Source organism: Nycticebus coucang, chromosome 11 (genome assembly GCF_027406575.1).
Source record: "Nycticebus coucang isolate mNycCou1 chromosome 11, mNycCou1.pri, whole genome shotgun sequence".
In the NCBI taxonomy this organism is placed as follows: Eukaryota; Metazoa; Chordata; class Mammalia; order Primates; family Lorisidae; genus Nycticebus; species Nycticebus coucang.
The window spans coordinates 18,109,018-18,129,615 of record NC_069790.1 but is presented as its reverse complement, the minus strand read 5'-3'; the positions used below and the strand labels follow the sequence as shown (position 1 = coordinate 18,129,615).

At 41.7% G+C, this 20,598-nt stretch overlaps 1 protein-coding gene and 1 gene segment (V, D, J or C); both read right to left on the bottom strand.

Moving 5' to 3' along the window:
* The window catches only part of LOC128598883 (T-cell receptor gamma chain C region C10.5), a 60,077-nt gene that overhangs the window by 24,925 nt on the left and 14,554 nt on the right, over positions 1–20,598 (bottom strand). The window lies entirely within an intron of this gene.
* LOC128559985 (probable non-functional T cell receptor gamma variable 10) lies at positions 9,819–15,462 on the bottom strand. The segment is given in 5 exon segments: positions 9,819–9,954; positions 10,662–10,722; positions 12,908–12,971; positions 13,832–14,049; positions 14,160–15,462. Coding segments are annotated over 5 exon segments (438 nt in total).

Here is a 20,598-nt window from a genome sequence, read left to right as displayed (position 1 = left end):
GGCCCCCCTGACACACAGCTAAGGCCTACGGGAAAGGGGCCCCATGGTGCTGCACCCAAACATCCTGTGAAAATCAGTTTTCTAACTCGATTTATCAACAGAATTCTCTCATTACTGTGTGATTCTTACCATCTGAAGATGTTAGTGTGAAGAAGCCTTTTTTTTTTTTGCTAAAGGACTGTAATTTTTTCATTGTTCTAAAATGAAGAGAGGAGAGAAATGGAGAAGCCCTGAGGTCTACATCTGACATCCTAGATCATCTGGCTGATCTGGCTGCTGCTAGTACAGAAGGTCTAGATCTGCTCAGGCAGATCATGTGTATGCAAAACAAATTAAAAATCTAAGCAGAAATGATCATGTTTAATGGGATAAAACGAACTGTTCATAGTTATCTCTGGGTGTGGGGCAGAATTATAGTAGAAATTCTATAGTTGACCACCTCCCCACATTGACCACCTCCTTAAGGTGGGCATGTGCCGTGTATGTTCAATGAAGGTTCTTTAGGATGACCACTTCTGTATGTTGACTTTGTTACAGTCCCTTGGGTGGTCAACTTACAGAGGTTTTACTGTAATTCTTTTCTCCTCGGTATTTGTTTCTGAACCCTAAGTTCACCTATATATTCATTTTATAATAAGAAACAGCAATGGCTTTTGTTTCTAAGTTTTATTAAGCTGCTCCAAGGACACAGCACCTCTAAGGAGCCCATTTCATGGTAACATTCAAAAGTAGAAGAATCAGGTAGGGTCCGGTGGCTCATGCCTGTAATTCTAGAACTCTGGGAGGCCAAGGCAGGTGAATTCCTTGAGCTCAGGAGTTCAAGACCAGCAGGGGCAATAGCGAGACCGTGTCTCTACTAAAAACAGAGAAAACTGAGGCAAGAGGATCACGTGAGCCCAAGAACGGCTGCTGCTGTGAGCTATAATGCCACGGCACTCTTGTAAGGGTGCTGGAGTAAGATTCTGTCTCAAAAAAAGAGGAAGATTTTGTTGTGTGGGCTACTCTTACTGGAGTTAGATGGTATCTCAAAGTGGTTGGTGTGGATGTGAAGAAAAAGGAACACTTCTGCACTGCTGGTGGGAATGCAAGCTAATATGTTCCTTTTGGAAAGAAGTTTGGAGAACACTCAGGGATATAAAAATAGACCTGCCATTGGATCCTGCAGTTCCTCTACTAGGAGTATATCCAAAAGACCAAAAATCACTTTGCAAAAAAATATATTTGCACCAGATTATTCATTGCAGCTCAATTCATAGTAGCCAAGTCATGGAAGAAGCCCAAGTGCCCATTGATCCATGAATGGATTAATAAATTGTGGTGTATGTATACCATGGAATACTATGCAGCCTTAAAAAAGATGGAGCCTTTGCCTCTTTTATGTTTACCTGGAGGGACCTGGAACATATTCTCCTAAGTGAAGTATCTCAAGAATGGAAGAAAAAGTATCAAATGTACTCAATACTTCTATGAAACCAATTTATATTTACTCACACTTTATTATGAAATATAGAGCACAGCTATAGCCTAGGATGAAGGAGACAAATGGAGTGGGAAGGGAGGAGAGGGGGCAGTTTTGATGGAGGGTAAAAGGTGGGACCATACCTCTGGAGCATATAGAAAGGATACAAGTCAAATCTATCAAGTATAGAGCATAAATGTCTTAACACAATAATCAAGTAAATGAGGTGAAAGCTAAATTAATTAGTTTGATGTAAGCACTCCAAATTGTATAAAAAAATCCACACATTGCACCCCACATATGCATAAATGTATTCATGATCTATGTGTATGTGACAATAAAAAAAAAAAGAAAAGAAAAGAAAAAGGCAGTAGAATCTGAAATAAGTTTGCCCTGGCTGTGCGATCTAAACTGTAAAGTTGAGTCATCCTGAGTAAGCCCTGGGCTTAGCTTTTGCTCGCAACTGCCACCAGGCAGAGTGGTGATGATAAATGATGTTTGAATCCCTGAGGCACGTCAGATGTAGACCTCAGGGCTTCTCTGAATGATGGCATATTCAATTTTAGGCTTTATTGTTAAGACTTAAGATGACACTGGGAACATTTTCCTGCCTGTGGTTACTCCTTTACTAGAATCAGAACATTGCGAAGAAGTAACCACAAAGTTCACCACCACATTGACCATCAGTCCCATAAAATACAGGAGCAGAACAGAATTAGCCCCTTGGTTTCTGAAGCTCTGTGGGGCTGCACTGCTCATTTAGTGTCTGGTAATGACACACTTGGCTGTCTGCCTCCCTTTCCTGGCCTTCCACACGAATTGCCTATCCTCAAAGCCTCAGCTCAGGCTCAGGTTGGTTGTTTCCCGTTGGGTACAGATGCTGTGCAGGTGTCCTCACAGTTCCATGACCCTCCAGACCTAAAAGTAGCAAGAACTTCTGTGCTGCAATGACCGAATTCAGTAGTTGGGACAGAAACTGTGCTATTCACAAACCGAAAATATGTAACTATTTGGCCCTTTATTAAAAAAAAAAAGAAAGAAAGGAAAGTTTACCAAATCCTGTTTTAGAGGAATGAAAAACACATTTTAAAAGATTATGTTTTACTTTCATTTACTCTATTTTCAGAGCTCATCGTTTTGTGCGTGTGTGTGTGTGTGTGTGTGTGTAGATTCTTTGTGTAGTTTTTGACTCATATCACAGGTCTTTTCTTCATGTGTGCTGGATAACTTAACATTTCTTATAGAGAAGGTCTGCTGGTAATCAATTCTCTCGGTTTGTACAGTGTCTGAAAATGTCTCTATGCTATGTGACTGTTTTTTCATTCAATACTTTAAAGATTTCACTCCAGTCCCTTCTTGCTGGCACGTTTTCTCAGAGAAAATCCACTATTTTTTTTTCCTCTGGCTGCCTTTGAGATTTTCTCTTTATTTGTGGTTCTCAAATTTAAATATAATATATCTAGATGTTTTGTTTTATTTTTAAGTGTTTATCTTGCTTGGTATTTTCTGAACTTCTTGGCACTGTGGTTTGGTGTCTATCACAAAATTGAGAATATTCTTAGTCATTTTTTTTTCACATATTTTTCTGCTGCTTTGTCTCTTTTGTTCTGGGATTCTTATTACAAGTATGTTTGACTGGTATTGTCCACAGTTCTTCTCTCCCTGGATAACCTGCTTCCTCTCTTTTCTTTCTTTCTGGTCTCCTTGCAGTTTGAGGACTTTCTAGCAGCCTAGCTTCATGTTAACTAATTTGGTCCTTATCTCTATTGAGTCTATCGGTGAATCCTTCAAAGGCATTTTTTTAATTTCTGTTACTGTATTTTTTATTTCTAGCATTCCCATTTGATCCTTTCCCATAACTGCTGTCTCTCTGCTGAATAACCTGTGAGATCTTGCATGTTGTATGCTTTTTCCATTGGAGCCTTTGACATATTTGTCATAATTAAAGTCCTTGACTGATTGATTGTTCAAACATCTGTGTCATCTCTGATTGATGATTTCTTTGTGACATCAGACTGTATTTCTTCTTACCTCTTGGCATGCCTCTGAGATTTTTGCTTAAAAGCTTAATATGTTGTATAATACAGTAGATACTGAAATAAATAGAGGGTGTTCACAAAGTTCGTGTGCAATTTAAAATAGTTTAGTATTTATGGCCACCCTGCATATTTTGCATTTTTAAATGCCTACATCTTTCCTTCTGCCAAACCTTTAATGTGAAATTTGTGTTAATCTAATTTAACCCAGGAGTTAGGCTGGGTTAGAAGTTTGTTGTGCTAAGTTATTAGGATTGGAGCTTTTCCTTCTTAGGGCAACAGAGGCATCAAATTTTTGTCAACACACTTTGTTCTCCTATTCACACTTGACTATGAGTCTTCCCTTTGTTCTGCTCTCCAGAGTGAATCTCTCTTTGCTGTATTCCACTGTGATTTTTATTGGAGGCTTGTTGGCATGATGGTGAGAAGTGAAGAAGGGACATTCTCTGATATTTTCATTAAGCTGTCATCTTAACAGGTGAGGTGAAACTGGGATTGAGGACAACCCTGCACAACAGGCCTGGCCTCCATCCCACAAGCAGAGCAGCTTCGCCCCCCGCCCCCTGCAGTCAGCATCCCCCACTGTCCTCTCCTCCCCACTCCGATGACATCCCAGGTGCCTGCTCCTGTGGGTTGTCTTTTGTTCTAGAATGGGTCTGGGTGAATCTCAGCAGTGGTTGCTGCTCCCCTCCTATAGCCAGCAGCAATGGGGGGGCTTCTCTGGATTCTGCATGATCTTCTCTGCAGGAGGCTGCTAGAGAAATAGCCTAAAAGATGCTGGAAAATCATGTATGTTTGTGATCCCCAAGGGTTCATCCTGTCCCACTAGTCTACATCCAGCCCTATTATTTCATTAAAAATGTCTACTTTAATCCTCCTGCCAGTTTTCTCTTTGGCTGCAGAGACCACATTTTGGATGTCATTGTTATTCCTCTGTTTCAGGGGTGGGGATTCAGGATGGTTAAAAGGACAGACACTAAAGGCAAAAACCCAGTTCTCCACCCGATTTAATAACCCTGTAACCACAAAGTAAATTCCATCCTTATACCTCTGTTTCCTCATCTATCAAATATAAATTGTGATAGAATCTACAATCAAAGCATTGTCCCAAGGATGAGATGAGCCTCACATAGGGGATTTAGAGCAGTGCCAGGGAACGAGTAAGGGGCACTGAGCAACTGGCTAAAACCAGATGTCCACATGTTGAAGAATCAGTCTAGACCTTTATCTCTCACTATATAAAAAAAATCAAAGCAAAATGGTTTAAAGAATTAAATCTAAACCCCTGAAACCATGAAACTACTAAAAGAAAATTTTGGGGAAATGCTTCAAGACATTAGTCTGTGCAAGGACTTCTTGTGTCACACCCTCAAGGCACTGGGAACTAAAGCAAAATTAGACAAATGGGATCACATTAAGCTAAAAGGCTTCTACACAGCAAAGGACACAGTCAGCAAAGTGAAGAGACAACACACAGAATAGGAGAAAGTATTTGTAAACTACCCATTTGACAACAGATGAATAATTAGAATACACAAGGACCTCCAACAACCCAATAGGAAAACATCCAAAAATCTTATTATAAAATAGGCAAGAATCCAAAAATCTTATTGCCAAATGGGCAAAGATCTGAATAGAAATTTCTTAAAAGAAGGCATACAAATGGGTCAACAGGTATATTAAAAAAGTGCTCCATCATTAGTTATCAGAGAAATACAAATCAAAACTACAATGAGATAATATCTCACCCCACTTAAAATGGCTTTTACCAAAAAGGCAATTAACAAATGCTGGGGAGGATATGGAGACAGGGGAACCCTCAGACACTGTTGGTTGGAATGTAAATTAATTCAATTGCTATGGAGAACAGTAGGGAGGGTCCTCAAAAAACTGAAAAGAGGACTGTGCATGTGACGCTGCGATCCCACCGCTGGGTGTAGATCCCAAGGAGGGGAAAGCAGAGTCTTGAAATTGTGTCTGCACTGTCATGTTTATTACAGAACTTTTCTTAATAGCTAAGGAAGCAACCTAGTATCCGCCAAGGGATAAATGGATGAGGAAATTGTGGTACATATAATTTCAGACACAATGAAATATTTTATATCAACAAAAAAGAATGAAATCCTGCCATTTGAAACAACGTGGGTGGAACAGGAAAACATTATGTGAGGTGAAACAAGCCAAGCACAGAAAGACAAATCCTGCATGTTCTCATTAATAGGTGGGAGCTAAATATTAAAAGAAACTGATCTCATGGGGGCAGAGAATAGAATGATGGTTACCTACCAGAGGCTGAGGAGGACAGCAGGGATGGGAAGGAGAAAGTGGTTAATGGGCACAAAAATTTAGTCAAATAGTTAGAGCTAATAATATTTATAGCACAACAAAGTAACTGTGATCATCAATAATTTAGGGTATACTCTAAAGTAATTAAGAGAGTGGAATTGGATTGTTACTAAAACAGAGAAATAATAAATGCCTGAGGTGATAGGGCACTCCACATTACCCTGATTTGATTAATTCTCATTGTATGCCTGTGTCAAAACATTGCATATACCTATAAAGATATACAACTGTTATGTACCTATAATAATTAAAGATATTTTAGAAAATTAATTCTTATGAACTCCTGATAAACAGAGAGGAAGCAGTGATGAATTTCTTCATTTGACATACAGACTGAAATGACTGAAAAGCAATCTCTAGTGCCAGACAGAGAAGACCATGCTCTGGCTTGCCAGGCTATGTCTCCAAAAAGCAGCAGGGAAGTGAGGATTCCTGTGCCTAGAAGGGTGAGTCATGTGGCAGGAGTCAGCTTGGTTTGAGCTGGTGTCAGGGAAGGAAGTGCTGGGTCAGGGTGATTCTGAGACAGGCTGCCTGTGGTGTGCAGAGCGTGCAGATCTGACTCTCCCAGGCTCACAGTGCCCCAAGAGTGCCCAGCAGATCTGGCGACAAGGCATTGGTCAGATGAGAGCTCTTCTAAAAGGGCTGGGGTGGGGGTGAGAGGTGATGGTGACAATTGACCTCATTTTCCCTCCCTTCCCGCATTCTCTCCTTTTTCGTTTTTCAGTAGCAACATTGCCCCAGTGATATTAGGACATGTGTGTGTGTGTGTGTGAAATCATTCTTTATCGAAATATTTTCCCTTGTACTTTTTAACTAGCTGAGTCTTCATTTTTTTTTTTTTTTTTGTAGAGACAGAGTCTCACTGTACCGCCCTCGGGTAGAGTGCCGTGGTGTCACACGGCTCACAGCAACCTCTAACTCTTGGGCTTACGCGATTCTCTTGCCTCAGCCTCCCGAGCAGCTGGGACTACAGGCGCCCGCCACAACGCCCGGCAATTTTTTTTTTGTTGTTGCAGTTTGGCCGGGGCTGGGTTTGAACCTGCCACCCTCGGCATATGGGGCTGGCGCCCTACTCACTGAGCCACTGTTAATGTCATCTATGATGTCATAAGGGTGGCAGCCACCAACATTGCAGCCCACTGACTGGGCCATCCCCAGGATCTCTTCAACTGTTCCAGAGAGTTCTCTGGCTAAAGATCTGTGATGAATCTGTCTGGTAATGTTGACAATCTCATCAAAAGTGATATTTCTATTGTGTTTAATATTTTTCTGTTTCTTTTTGTCCCATAGTGGTTCCTTGAAGGCTTTGATGATGAGAACACAGGCAGAAGGTACCACCTAATCTGCACCTGTCTGTTATGAATAGTCAGTTTCACTGTAATCCTTAGAACCTTCCTGTCACCAGTAGCCTTGTCAATGTTATCGCCAACCTTTTTTGGAGCCAAACCCAGGGGGCTGATCTTGGGGACCAGGGCAGACATGGCACCAACTTGGCCACTGATGCACCTCAGGTTCACGACTTTGATATCATTGGGTTGAACTTAGGCAGCATGATGGAGGCGGCTGCTGTCAGATGAACCTGGATTCAGGGCGACCGAAGACAGTTATACTTTGGCCTCCTCTGAGCCAAAAGCAAGGAACATGTCTTTTGTGTTCTGTGCAACAATTATTCTTTCTTTCCTTGGCTGTGGATCTAGAATTCAAGGTAATGAAAGAGGAGCTGTATTTTTCAGTAAATGAAATAACTACTGAAAATTTATGCTGATTTTATGCTGCCTTTTATACAATAAAGTAAGTGTACACATGCATGGACCATTAGGTACATTGTTTTTTAATTAATTGAGAGGTCACCATCTATTTCAGCCTCAGAAAGACCAAATATCAACTGAGAAATTAGAGAGGACACCACACAAACCATCCTTTGGAAATGGATTGGCTGGTACTAGTCCTGGAGACTGTGGAGCTCATCTCTGGAATAGCCTCTGCTCCACACAGGGTGTCTTAACTTTTATTCTTTTCTGCTGCACATTGGAAGAAGCAGCGTTGTCTTGGGCCACAGATAAAATAAATACACAAACACTAATGAAAGCTGATGAACAAAAAAAGGTCCATGCATAACATTTGCAATATCTGATACCACAGATGAGCAAAACTGTCCTCAAATATTCTGCATGGAACATGCAGGTCTCAGGTTGGATGCCCCTTCAAGGTGGCCTGGAGACCTTGTGGAATGAGGCCCTGACCCAGTAGGCCCAGAATGAAGGTCTAATAAGCTCCTACGTGAAGTAGATATGATTCACAAGCCAAACTTTGAGTAACAAGGACCTAGAGTTTTATTCTAAACAGTTTTGTTTCCAAATTTTGCAGTAATAACTTCCTCAATTTATTGGGCACTGGGCATGCTTCAAGCACTTGCAAGGACTTTATATGTATTACTTAGGTTACTCTTGTCAACAGTTCATTTGGGTCAATATTACTATGTTCTCCATTTTAAAGTTAGGAAAATGAATGAGAAAAATGCTAACTAATTTATCCACAGTCACACAGCTAATATGGGAAGGGTGGCTATTTAACAAAGGATCACTGAAATAATGCTGAGAAGTTAGGAAACATTAAATAAAAGTAGATGTCACTCATCAACATTTCACTCTAGAAAGTGGTTGACAAACATTTTCTGTAAAGGGCCAAATGGTAAATATTTTAGATTTTGTGGGTCTCTGTTGCAACTACATATATTTGTCCCTAGGTATCTGCAAGGGGTTTGTTCCAGATCCTCCTGCAGATCCCCAAACCCACAATGCTCAAGTTCCTAATGTAAAATAGTGTAGTATTTATACCTGTACATATTGTTCCTGATACTTTAAATCAAGGGTGTCCAACCTTTTTTTTTTCTCTGCTGTACATTGGAAGAAGTTGGGCCACAGGTTAAATGCACAATCACTAATGAGGTTTGAACCCGCCGCCCTCAGTATTTGGGGCCGGCTCCTTACCGACTGAGCCACAGGCGCCACCCGTATTTGGAGCTTATTATATAAACCAGTTCTGTGTTCAACAGTCTCATTGATAATATGCAGTGAATGTTTTCAGTTTTACTTATAATTCTTCCCCCCAAACCCACTCTATTTAAGTGCTACATAGTATTTTATCACTCTAAAGCCATATAGATAAGGTGTGCCTTTCCCTTGCTTTCATCATTTTAGTGTGTCTCCAAATTTTCATCCCCATAAGTCTCCCAGGGGGTCTGTTGAAAGGTTAAAATGACTTTATTTTCTGAGATCTAACCTTGTGTGGCCTCTGTAATCTCACTCTACACTTCTCTTTTGAGGACTAAATGAAATAATACAAATAAAGTACTTAGCACAGGTATTGTGAAAAAGCTTGATTCTATCTTTTCATGCACTCCCTTCTGGAAAAGATTCATGTTTTCGGATTCTTTGTATGACTTTAATGGTTTTCTTTCTCCATCTGCTTTTATATACACACTACCTGAAAGGTGAAGTCTGTTGGGACTCCGTCAGGTGATCAGTCATCCCTACCGTGGCCCACTGGGGACAGCAACCATGACGGACAGTGACATGGGACTCAGGATTCTGAGTCTGCTCCTGGGAAGAGGTTCACCTGTCAGGCAGCCTCCTGGTGTCCTGTCATTTGATTTTCAATAGCATCTCTGCCCTTTAGAGCACAACTTGATCCTTAGAAGGGAGAAATGGAGAATGATGTACCGTAGTTATTTCAGGGCATGTAGGTAAACTGTATGCATGGCAATTATTTGGGAAGGTATCCGTATTACTAAAGGCACCAGTATGAGGAAAATTTCCTCATTAATTTCCTCCTTACTTGAAAGTGAACTATAAGGAGGTAGGAGAGGAGATCTTAACAGTTTTGCATTTTATGTTTTCTCCCCCACTGTTCCTTGAAAGTTCCCAACCACCCAATGATAATGTACTGAATAAACACAAAATAATTGTCAGTAGTTGTTTTTTTATTTTATTTATTTGTGAGGGGTATTATGGTTATTTCCTCTATACTATAGATGCAGGGAACATGTATTATCTTTCTTCTTAACTGTCTGATTCTTTTGTACTCAGGATTTTTGTTGTTCTTTGCAGAACCCTGGAAAACAAGGGCTTCAAATCACGTCTACCCTATGGAGATCACCTGCGGTGCCCAGGGGCTCTGTTCCCAGGGAGCAGGACTTGTTTTGTCCCAGCATCAAGCCTCAGTGTGGACTGGGCTGTATCCTCCTCCCGAAGACATGGGACTTATACTTTGTTTGGTCTCTTAAAGTAGCTGTTTACTTAGAGGTCTAGTGTTCCCAGATTTCTTCAGGATGACACCAGCATGCTAATAAAAGCCATGTAATTACTGTATCTGACACGTTATTCTAACTTTGAAGACCTCCAATGCTCATGAACAAAACGGGGAAAATAATGACAGAAAATATCTGTGTACTATGTAGACACCTCTCCTGATGTATGCCAACCACTTCCTGCCTTTATTCTGAACCATTTGGTTACTGGAAGTTTCTGTACAGTGCATTAACGGACAGCTGGATTTTACTGTAAGCTATTCACACTATACTTCCAGAGTCCTCACATAGCCCAGTGTAGTAGAAAATAATATCAAATGGTCCTTCCTTAATTTGGACCATGAGTGGTGACATCATGTGGGGCACCCTGAGACTACAGAATCCAAGATGTCTTCCTGCACGGTTCTGGAAGTGGTGTAAGGAGGGGAGGCTCAGACTGGGCGCTGTGGTCACCCATACTGGGAAGGATGTGGGTGGGCACAGACCCGGAGATGGTTCTTGGGTGGGTTACCTTGTAGTTCTAACACTGTGGATCCAGCAGGCACAGTAGTACATGGCTTCATCGTCTTTCTCTAAGAAATTTATTTTGAAGGTTATAATGGAAGCAGGAAACTCTTTTCTTGCCTCAAATTTATTGCTCTTCCCACCTACAGGACCTTCAGTGACATAGATGAGATGTTCTAAACCTTGGTTTGTTTTCTGCCTGTACCAGTGGATGGCTACGTAGTTAAAGTTTTCAACGGATGCCGTACAGGATATTTGGGCACTCTTATCTCTTCCTCTGGAAATGGATATTTCAGATTGCTCCAAATTCCCAAGTCCAACTGCAAGCAAAGAAGAGAAATTCCCGTGAACAAATGATATGCGAGGAGGCAGCAATAAAGAATGGCTCCAGTCTCTCCAGTGGACTGAAATGACTAGGGGGCAACTCACAAACCCAGAGGGAGGAGAAGACAACTGCTTTCAGCAGTGACATTGTGTCTGCCCGGCACGGTCCCCAGACAGAAGGTGAGAAAGTGGAATCCTATTAGCTGGAGGTCTCAGGTCTGTGGTAGGAGGGTAGGATTGTTCCACCTTAATTTGGACCATGATAGGTGAGACCATGTGGGGCACCCTGAGACTACAGAATCAGTTGATAATTTATCAGTATTTCATTTATTCTGTAAAGATTCCTATCCCTTTAATACTTGTGACATGATTCAGTACAAAATAAAACGTGTGCCAAATAATGTCCCACCAAGTTTAGTCTTGTCTTCTCCATGAACAATATACAGTACTTCTTTCATTCTCTTGTGATGGAAGAGTACAAATTTTGAAGCCAGATTACCTGAGTCCAACCCCACTCTGCCAAGAACTAGCTGAGTGACCTGGACAAGAGGCTGAGACAGGTAGTATCACACTTAAACCTCATGAGTCAAATACTCTTCCCGATAATAAGGGAACAGACCTCAGCAGCTGTGGGGGTGAAAGGAACCAGTATCTGCAAAGAATTGAGAACACTCATAGAGAACTGTCATATACAAAATTACCACTGCTCTTCTCTTAGCCCCTTCTCTTTATCATAGTGGATTTGTTTAATAGCTCCAATGCCCTGGGGCTCTCTTCTGATGACATTATGCTGCCTTACCCTTGTCTGTGAAGTGAAGAACCATCTTTATCCCTTCACCCTCCCAAAAATGACACTTGCTCTGCCCCAAATTCACCTCAAAGATTCTGTTTGTCCTGTCTGAGCTTTAAATTTTCATGGTGGTCTCATGACTCAGGTAACAAAAACAAAACAAAACAAGAACAAACAAAAAATTCCCCCAATACATGATCTTCTTGTCTTTAACCAAACACTTTAACTCTCTAAGTTTAAATATACTTATTTAAAAAAAAAAAGGACAAATAATAGTTATATTGGAGGGGCATTGTAATGATTATATCTGGGGTTCCTGGAACACAACTATTTCCTCCCTCCAAATTAGCCATGCAGTTAGCGGATATCTACACATTGTGATGGTAATGGGGCCTTAGCCCGTCTCCGCTTCCTTCTAGACAAAACCTTAGTCCATTAGGACATTCTATGGCATTAAACAAAGATTTGGGAACACCATGGTCAGGCATACTTTCTGCTCAAAATAGGGCCTAATGCAGGAGGACCGACTTGAGAGGGCTTCCTGGAAAGCTCAGGAAGCATGGCAGAGAGACGGTTGAGGCTGGGAGCCCCCCTAGAAGTTCGTTGAGTTTGCTCCTGTGGGAAGGATGTGGTTGGGCAGAGACCCAAGAGAGGCTATTGAGGGGGTCGTTTTTGGCATCCTTAGTGTTGTGGGTCCCAAGAAACACAGTAGTAAATGGTTACATTCATTTACTACTTTTCCCATCAAGTTTATGGAAAGGAATAAAATCTACATTTGAAAACTTTTTCTTGACTCAAGTTTGTTGCTTTTCTCACCTAAGCAAACTTGAGCTAGGGTTTTTACTGAAGTGAGTATGCCAGATATTCCACAATTCTTCTCAGTTGCTGCCCATACTGGTATATAACTGTATTTACAAAGTCTTCTGTGGACACTGGACATGGCATGTGGACTCTCTCATCTGTTGCTCTGGAAATTGACATTTTAGCTTGCTTCAAATTTAACTTTCCAATCTCATCTGCCACCAACAAAGGGAAAGTCCCAAGAACATGATAAGGGCACTTACTCCATCTCTAATTCATCCCAGCTATCCTAGCATTCACTTAAAGAATTACATCTACCCAGGCCTCGTGGCTCATACCTGTAATCCCAGCACTTTGGGTTGAGACCAAGAATCCAGCCTGAGCAACAAAGTGAGACCTTGTCTTGAGAAAAAAATAAAAATAAAAACAGAAGGTTATTCAGTTATGGTGGCACATGTCTACAGTCTCCGCTACTTGACAGGAAGAGGCAGGGGAATCCTGGATCACTTGAACCCAGGAATTCAAGGCTGCAGGGAGTGATGAGTAAACCACTGCACTCCTGCACAACTACAGCCTGGGTAATGGAACAAGACCCAGTCTCTAAAAGAAAGGAAAAACAAACAAACAAAAAAGAATTGCAGTCCTTAAACTCTACAGTATGGTGTCACAGACCGAATTCAAGAAGCATGACCCCTTGTCATTGGCTGTTCACCAGGCCCCAGTCCTCTAAGCTTTCATTTCTTTAGCTGTAAAATGAATCAGTGACAGTTATGTTGCAGAGTGTTTGTCCTGAGAAGTGATAAGGATGTCGCTCAATGATTCCCTCTGCCAGCCTGTACCTTGCTAGTTACTAGAAGTCTCTGGATAATAATATGATAGATAATACCACAGCATGTGACCCATCAGTCCCCCGACAGGACTTTAACTCATTGGAAAGCAGTGTCCAATAAAGATGTTGAAGTCTAATTCCTCAGACAGCTGAGAACTGACAAGTAAAGAATAACCCATGAAAACTTCCAGGAACACACAGGCAGAGCTGCAGAGAAGGTGAGCCTGAGGCTGGGAGCCAGCTGGAGAGCTGGCTGTGGTTGCCACCATCGGAAAGGATGTGGTGGGCACACACAGGAGGGGATCTAGTACGGGCTTTTTCCACAGTTCTATCATTGTGGGTCCCATCCGGCACAGTAGTAAACACCCACATCTTCCTCCTGGATGGAATTGATGGCAAGAATTGAAGTGGAACTTTGAGAATCCTTACTTGCCTTAATTTTGTCTTCCCTGCCTTGCAAGGAAACTGGGGATCTCGTAGAGGTCACTTGAACCAGATGCTGCAAGGCCTGATTTGGTTTCTGCTGGTACCAGTGAATGACTTCGGTTTCAAAATTTGTGCTCCATATCTTGCAATGTATTTCAATACTTTTCTTAACTTCTTTGGAAACGGATATAAGAGACTGTTCCACTTTTGATAATCCAAGTCCAACTGTAAGTAAAAGAGGAGAATTTCCAATGAACATCTGAGAATGTAAGAGGGAAACAAACATGGAGGAATTGGTAACTCATCTAGCCTGACACGGGCAGAGAATGACTCACGAGCCCAAAAGGAGAAGAAAGTGAATGCTTCCAGGAGGGACATCCTGTCTGACAAGCCGTGTCCTCAGGGAGAAGGCAGGACGGTGGGGACCTAGTGGCTGTACACCTCAGGTCTGGGACAGGAAGGTGTGGTCTGAACTGGATAGAAGGAAGCGAGGGAAGGAAGGGGGTGGTTCCTTTAGTGCTGACCACAGACTTAGCACTGCTTACCCTGAGGATCTGTATCTAGGGCATGCATCTCAGTAGGGCTTTTTGCATGAATGTGAGCGGGCCATGGAGGTGCCTTCATTTCTGTGGAAATAGAAAGGGTTTCTACATGGCTAGGAACTATCTTACAAATACTGTTATGTGAGCATAATATTTTGAACTGTTGCATGTTTAATAAACATTAACTTTTATAAAAGCAAATATTTAATGAGCATTTTCTACTTGCAAGCTTTTCTTTTTCTAAATGCTTACTACATTTTTAATCTTCACAATAATCATGTACTTGGAGCTTTCATTTTATAGATGAGGATAATGAGGTACAAATAATCAGGTGGCTCAGTGAAGGTCTCGGGGTTCAGAGGTAGAACATGCCGGTAAAGATCTTCATTGAAGAAACTCGGAGAAACAGGGTAAAGATAAAAATATTCATGATCACACTAGAGATCCCTATTATCATGGTAAGTTAACTTTCAGATTTTTCTTCGTAGATACAGTGCTATTAATATGATTTTATGGACTATAACATTTTTATATGGATAGGGTTTTGCATTTTTAGTCTTTTAGTTCACCTTAATTCTGAGCTGCTTCCCATGTCACTGAAGCATTTTACTAATTAATGTCTGCGAGTATTGGCTGTCTTTATCACCTGGGAGCCATCTGGCCCTGTGGATACTTTTTTTTTTAAAGCACTTTCCTTTTTATGCACTGTATTGGCCCAGGATATAAATTTGTATTTCTTTAGTTTTTGTAATTTGATTTTTTTTATTTAATACCTTTTATTTTTTATTAATTTTTAATTAAAATCATAACTGTACACATTTATGGGGTACAATGTGATGAGTTGATATACAATGCAGCGTGCTTATATCAAACTGATTAACATGGTCATCCCTTCACTTATTTTTTGTGGTAAGACATTTACAATTTACTCTTAGTTATTTTGAAATATACCCTTGCATTGTGCACATTAGCTGAGATTCCCCTCCGCCCTTCCTTTCTCTTCCTCCTCACCCCTCCCCTTGCTAGACTATATTTGTGTTTTATTATTCATATGAGTGTGTAAGTGTTTATATATTGGCTTCATAATAGTATTGAGTACACTGGACACTTCTCCCCCCCATTCTTGAGATACTTTACCAAGAAGAATATGTTCCAGCTCCATCCAGGTAAACAGAAAAGCTGTAAAGTCTCCATCCTTTTTATTGCTGACCAGTATACTTTGTAATTTCTTCTGGCTTCACATTCCTCATCTGAAAATGGATTCAACAGCAGTACTTACATCTAAGTCTTATACAGATTAAAAGTGAAACATATCTAATATGGTTCTGGACATATAATACATTTCTAGTAATTATTAGTCATTAGTATTATTGCTGCTACTACTCCATTTTTGAGATTTCATTTCCCCCTACTTTCAACCATTTAATTCTGCCCCTCCCCAACCCCTGCTTTTATTGTTAAAATGTCTTGGTCCCCCATCTGAAACAGCAACCTGGAAACATCAAAGGAAGCCAGTCAAATATTGGTACACATCATTTTGCCATGTTAGAGAACTTCCCTTTTCCTCCATCCTCTCTCCAGCCAAGCATCTTCACTTCCATTTTATGATGTCCATATTGTTTCCCTCTGAGATCTCTGGGTATGTTAATGCTCTTTTAACCCTGGATAGTGGTTCTTCCTGAAATGTGTGACCAGCTCTGCCTTGTGCTGTGTGGGGCAGGTGTGAACTCAGACCAGTTTGGGTTCCCCAGAGGAGAAAAAAAGAGAAAGCAGCTGGCTCAGGTAGCTGGATTTTTTTACTCCTGGGGTAGTTGCCATGTTATTCTTCTTTTCCAATACACCGCATTTGTGAGGTCCTCAACACTAGGAAGCTGAGTGCTGACAAGGGAGAGGGTAGTAGACCAGAAGGCCCATGTCTTCCCCTGCACAGAGATGTTTTGTCCTGGGAAGAGGGAGAAAGGGGAGGGGCCCACCTGACACTGCAGCTACAGCCAGTCTGTGGGTGTTAGCTTGGCGTGGGGCAGCCATGGCCATGCTGGAACTCACTAGGTCCCCTGCACTGCCACTGCTGCCAGACAGGTCCTTCCGGACTCTGCAACTCTAGCAGCTGTGTGTGTATATGGGGGTGTGGGGCTGCTGGCCACCGGGGGGACTGTCTACTTGGTAGAACCCACACTATCTACCTGACTACCTGGAAGAAAGGCTGAGAAAATGTGTCAGGACTTTTTCTTTTTTTTGTAGAGGGAGATACACTCATTCTTTCCTCAAGACTCATAGGCAGGAAACATCTTACACAGGAGAAGGTTGCTAGGAGGCAAAAAGACCAATGCCCACTTCAGAAAAGTATTTTTTCTTTATTATTTCACATAAAGGAAGTGAACAAAGTCAAAATTTATCTTTTACTTTATTTACTTTCATTTATCTTTTACTGTAAGTGCTGTCAGGTATTTTAATTTTTATTTACTTCTACATGATATTAATAGCTCACATTAATTAAGAGCGTGTGGCAGATACCACTATACTTTTGTCCATTATCTATTAAGTTCTTCTAATGGTGCTCATTTTACAGATGGGAAATGGAGGCTGTCACAGAGCAGCATTTTGTCTGACAGGACTAAGTGGGAGGACAGTAATTTGTATCAAAGTGCCTGACTCTAGAACCCATGTCCCTAACAAGACTTTCTTTCTTCCATGCATTGTATATATTCCCTTCTTTTTAGGGTTCTAGGACATATGCTCCAGGATTTGTTACAGGAAATACTCCCTATATGCTTCCCAGTGACGCACTCAAACATTAATTTATCCCAACAAATGTTTGGTGAGGGTCCATGACAGGCGAGGCATCCCGCAGGTCTGGGAATGTCACCAGAGACAGAGGCTCCTAATTACGTGGCAGTTATAGTCTAGCAGCACTTAAATTCTTCTGGATTCATTTGGTGCAGCACGTGGAACTCACAGTAACATGCTTACTGATGGGAATTGCCATCTCTTTGTTGCAATTCCCTAATTACTCAGTGAGTGTCACCCACACTTCCTAAAAATCTCGGGACAAAGGAATGACAGTGCCTGATTCACTCAGACTATTCTCTACAATTCTGAAGACAAAAACCAACCCTGATCAGTAGGAAATCAGGACAACTGGAATTGGGAACAGGAAGTTGGCATCACGTGGGCACTGCTGGTGGCTGTCCACTTCCCTTTCCTATTTCCTCTAGGACCAAAGTGCCTTTCAGGGAACACAGGGTGGGGACCCAGACTGAGGCTGGGAGACAGGGAAAAGGGAAGAATTCTAATCCAGAACTGAAGATGGATTTGGTTCCTCTAATACCATGAACCCAGTTGTACATGGCTTCTACTATAAATTTTATTCTGTAGACTATATATACAGAATTGATTGAATATTTTGTTCTCACTAACTGCCACTAAGCAGATGTTGTAAATGACCAAATACTTACCAGATGCTCCATAGCCTGATTGCTTTTATTGGTACCAGTCCAGGCAGATGCAGTGTGGAGTACAGTACATGAAATAAATTCCTCCTCCTTTCCTCCTGTGATATCAACATTCCTGATGGTGATTTTGATCACCTGCTTGGGTGTGGAGAAAGAAGGAAAGAGAGATTGGGGAGCAGGGGGAAAATAACACATATTTTTCAATGAATACCGATAATACCAAGAGAAAACATTAAATTAAAATTTTTTTTTTTTAACATTCTCACATAATCTGAACAAGGGGAAGAACTAACTCACTGGCCCAGAGAATGGCTTCTAACTGGAACCTTATATACCAGGATTTGCCCCCAGAACAAGCAAGAGGCTTCAGGTCAGTGTCAGCTGCTTGTAACTGCTGGTGTCAGAAAAGAATGGAGGTGGGCTGAGCAGGGGCTGCTGACCCTGCCATTCCTGACATTTCTGATTTGTCTAGATAACCTTAATCAGGCTGTGACAATGAACCCACCACGCCATTTACAGATAATTCAGATGATTCGAGAGGTGAAAGGGAGATGGAGATGAGGCAGAGACAGAGGTAGAAGTAAGTATGCCCAGTGCAGATAGCAGTACTGGGAAACGTCTGAAGGATTTTCTTGATTAATTATCCCAGTCACTTCGCACAAGGGGATATAAGCAAAAGTTTGATTTAAATACAAATACTGGTAACGAGTACCCAGAGCCCTTTCTGCACCCCAGCAGTGATGCTCTGCCTTCTAAATTTATTATTTCAGCGGACACTCGCAGCACTGCCATCTCTGTCCCTCAGAAGACAAGGCTGAAGGTGCTCACGTTGCCTGCAGAGTCCACGCTCCCTGACCGCACCACGGGGTCTTCTACACAGAGGACTTCGTTTCTTCACTGTATTTTTCATGGCCATCAATTTGTCTCAAGGCTCTGGGACTTAAAGTCTGGTTACTGTATTCAAACAATACCCTTTCATTTGTTCTTTGAGAATTTTTTTTTTATTTGCAAAGCGTTTTATGCTTTTTTTTATTAAATCATAGCTGTGTACATTGATATGATCATGGGGCATCATTCACTAGCTTCACAGACCGTTTACCAAGTTTCACATATACCCTTGTAAGATGCACCGCTGGTGTAATCCAATTAACAAATGGAAAAACATACCATGCTCATGGCTGGGAAGAATCAACATAGTTAAAATGTCTATACTACCCAAAGCAATATATAATTTTAATGCAATCCCTATTAAAGCTCCACTGTCATACTTTAAAGATCTGGAAAAAACAATACTTCGTTTTATATGGAATCAGAAAAAACCTCGAATAGCCAAGACATTACTCAGAAATAAAAACAAAGCAGGAGGAATTACGCTACCAGACCTCAGACTATACTACAAATCAATAGAGAATTATTTTTATGTAGATTAACATTGCCTTTCTTTAGTGTTAGGAAGCTTCATGGACTCAATTTACTTAAAACCCTGTATCTCGCCTATGTGCCTCTATCACTTAGCACCTCCTAATTAGGCCCCCACAGCTCAAGGCTTCTTTTTGCTAAATAACAATCAGCTCTCCCCTGGGCAGAGTAACTAGAGGAAGTCTCCCTTCCTCAGGCCGACACAGTGCCGCTCCAGCATGCAAAGCGGGGTGGCCGGATGCGATCTTGGTTCACACTGGTGCCCCCTCACGTAGGTGCCACTGAGCAGGACACAGTGGTGGCACACGCACACACTGCACCTGGTGGGGAAGGACAGATGTCACTTTTGTATACAACAGGTACATCTCATGTCATCCTCATTTTGATATTGCTCGAAGGCACTAAATGTACCAATGTAAACTAGTTTCACCAGGTTAGCCTCTTTCAGGTTAGCTCAGCCTCTTCGTGGCACATGCTTAGGCTTTTCTGCATTGCTTTCTCTTCTCATCCCCAGCATGGCATCACCACACAGGGAGCAGCATGCGAGTGAGTCCCTATGTCACCTCCCTGCTACTCTCTGCGTCCTCCACAACGTCCAGTTTTCTGCGTTGCTGGTGTCTGAGATTTGGACTCGTCCTCTGAACGAGATGGTGCAATCACCAGCCTGCACTTACCTCTGATGCAACGCATGTCCTTGGGATGCAGTGTGCCCACCCTGCAGCTTCTCATCCAAACCCTGGACACTGTGTCCCCCTCAACCCATCAGCACCTCTGTAGCCTCTTAAAGACCCCAAGAGTCATCCAGAATTCCTGAGTGTACAACCCCTGCGGAAGAGCGGTGCGGTTTGGGCTTATCTGTGCAAACACCTTCCACAGCTGATGAAGTTTCCCATGGCCATAGTAGAGAAGCTCATTGTCAGCCTGATGCTCTGAGATTCTCCCTGCTTTTATCTTGGGTTTCTGTTATAGTTTCTATCTTTTCTAGAATAGGGGCCCTCAGAACAAGAGAACCAGAAAGTACCTTCATTTAATCCTCTGCACCTCTGAATTTCTCCACCATCTCACAATACTCCCCAGCCAGAAAGGCGACTCCTTCTCTCTAGGTGGACACCAACTTCAGTGCATCACACCTGCTTTCAGTATCTAGCACAGCCGGTACAATTGTGTGTTCTTACCTTGCCAGGCTTGCCTTTTGACCTATGAATGGGAGAGTCAGAACTTTTCTAAGAACTTTAGAAAATGCTTTTCTTAAAAAAATTAATTTTTAAGCCCACTATCTCACAATTAACTTGAAAAGGATGAGTTTTTTCTAGCCAAAGCTAGAAATAATAATCTCATGGTTTAGTTTTAATAATAAAAGG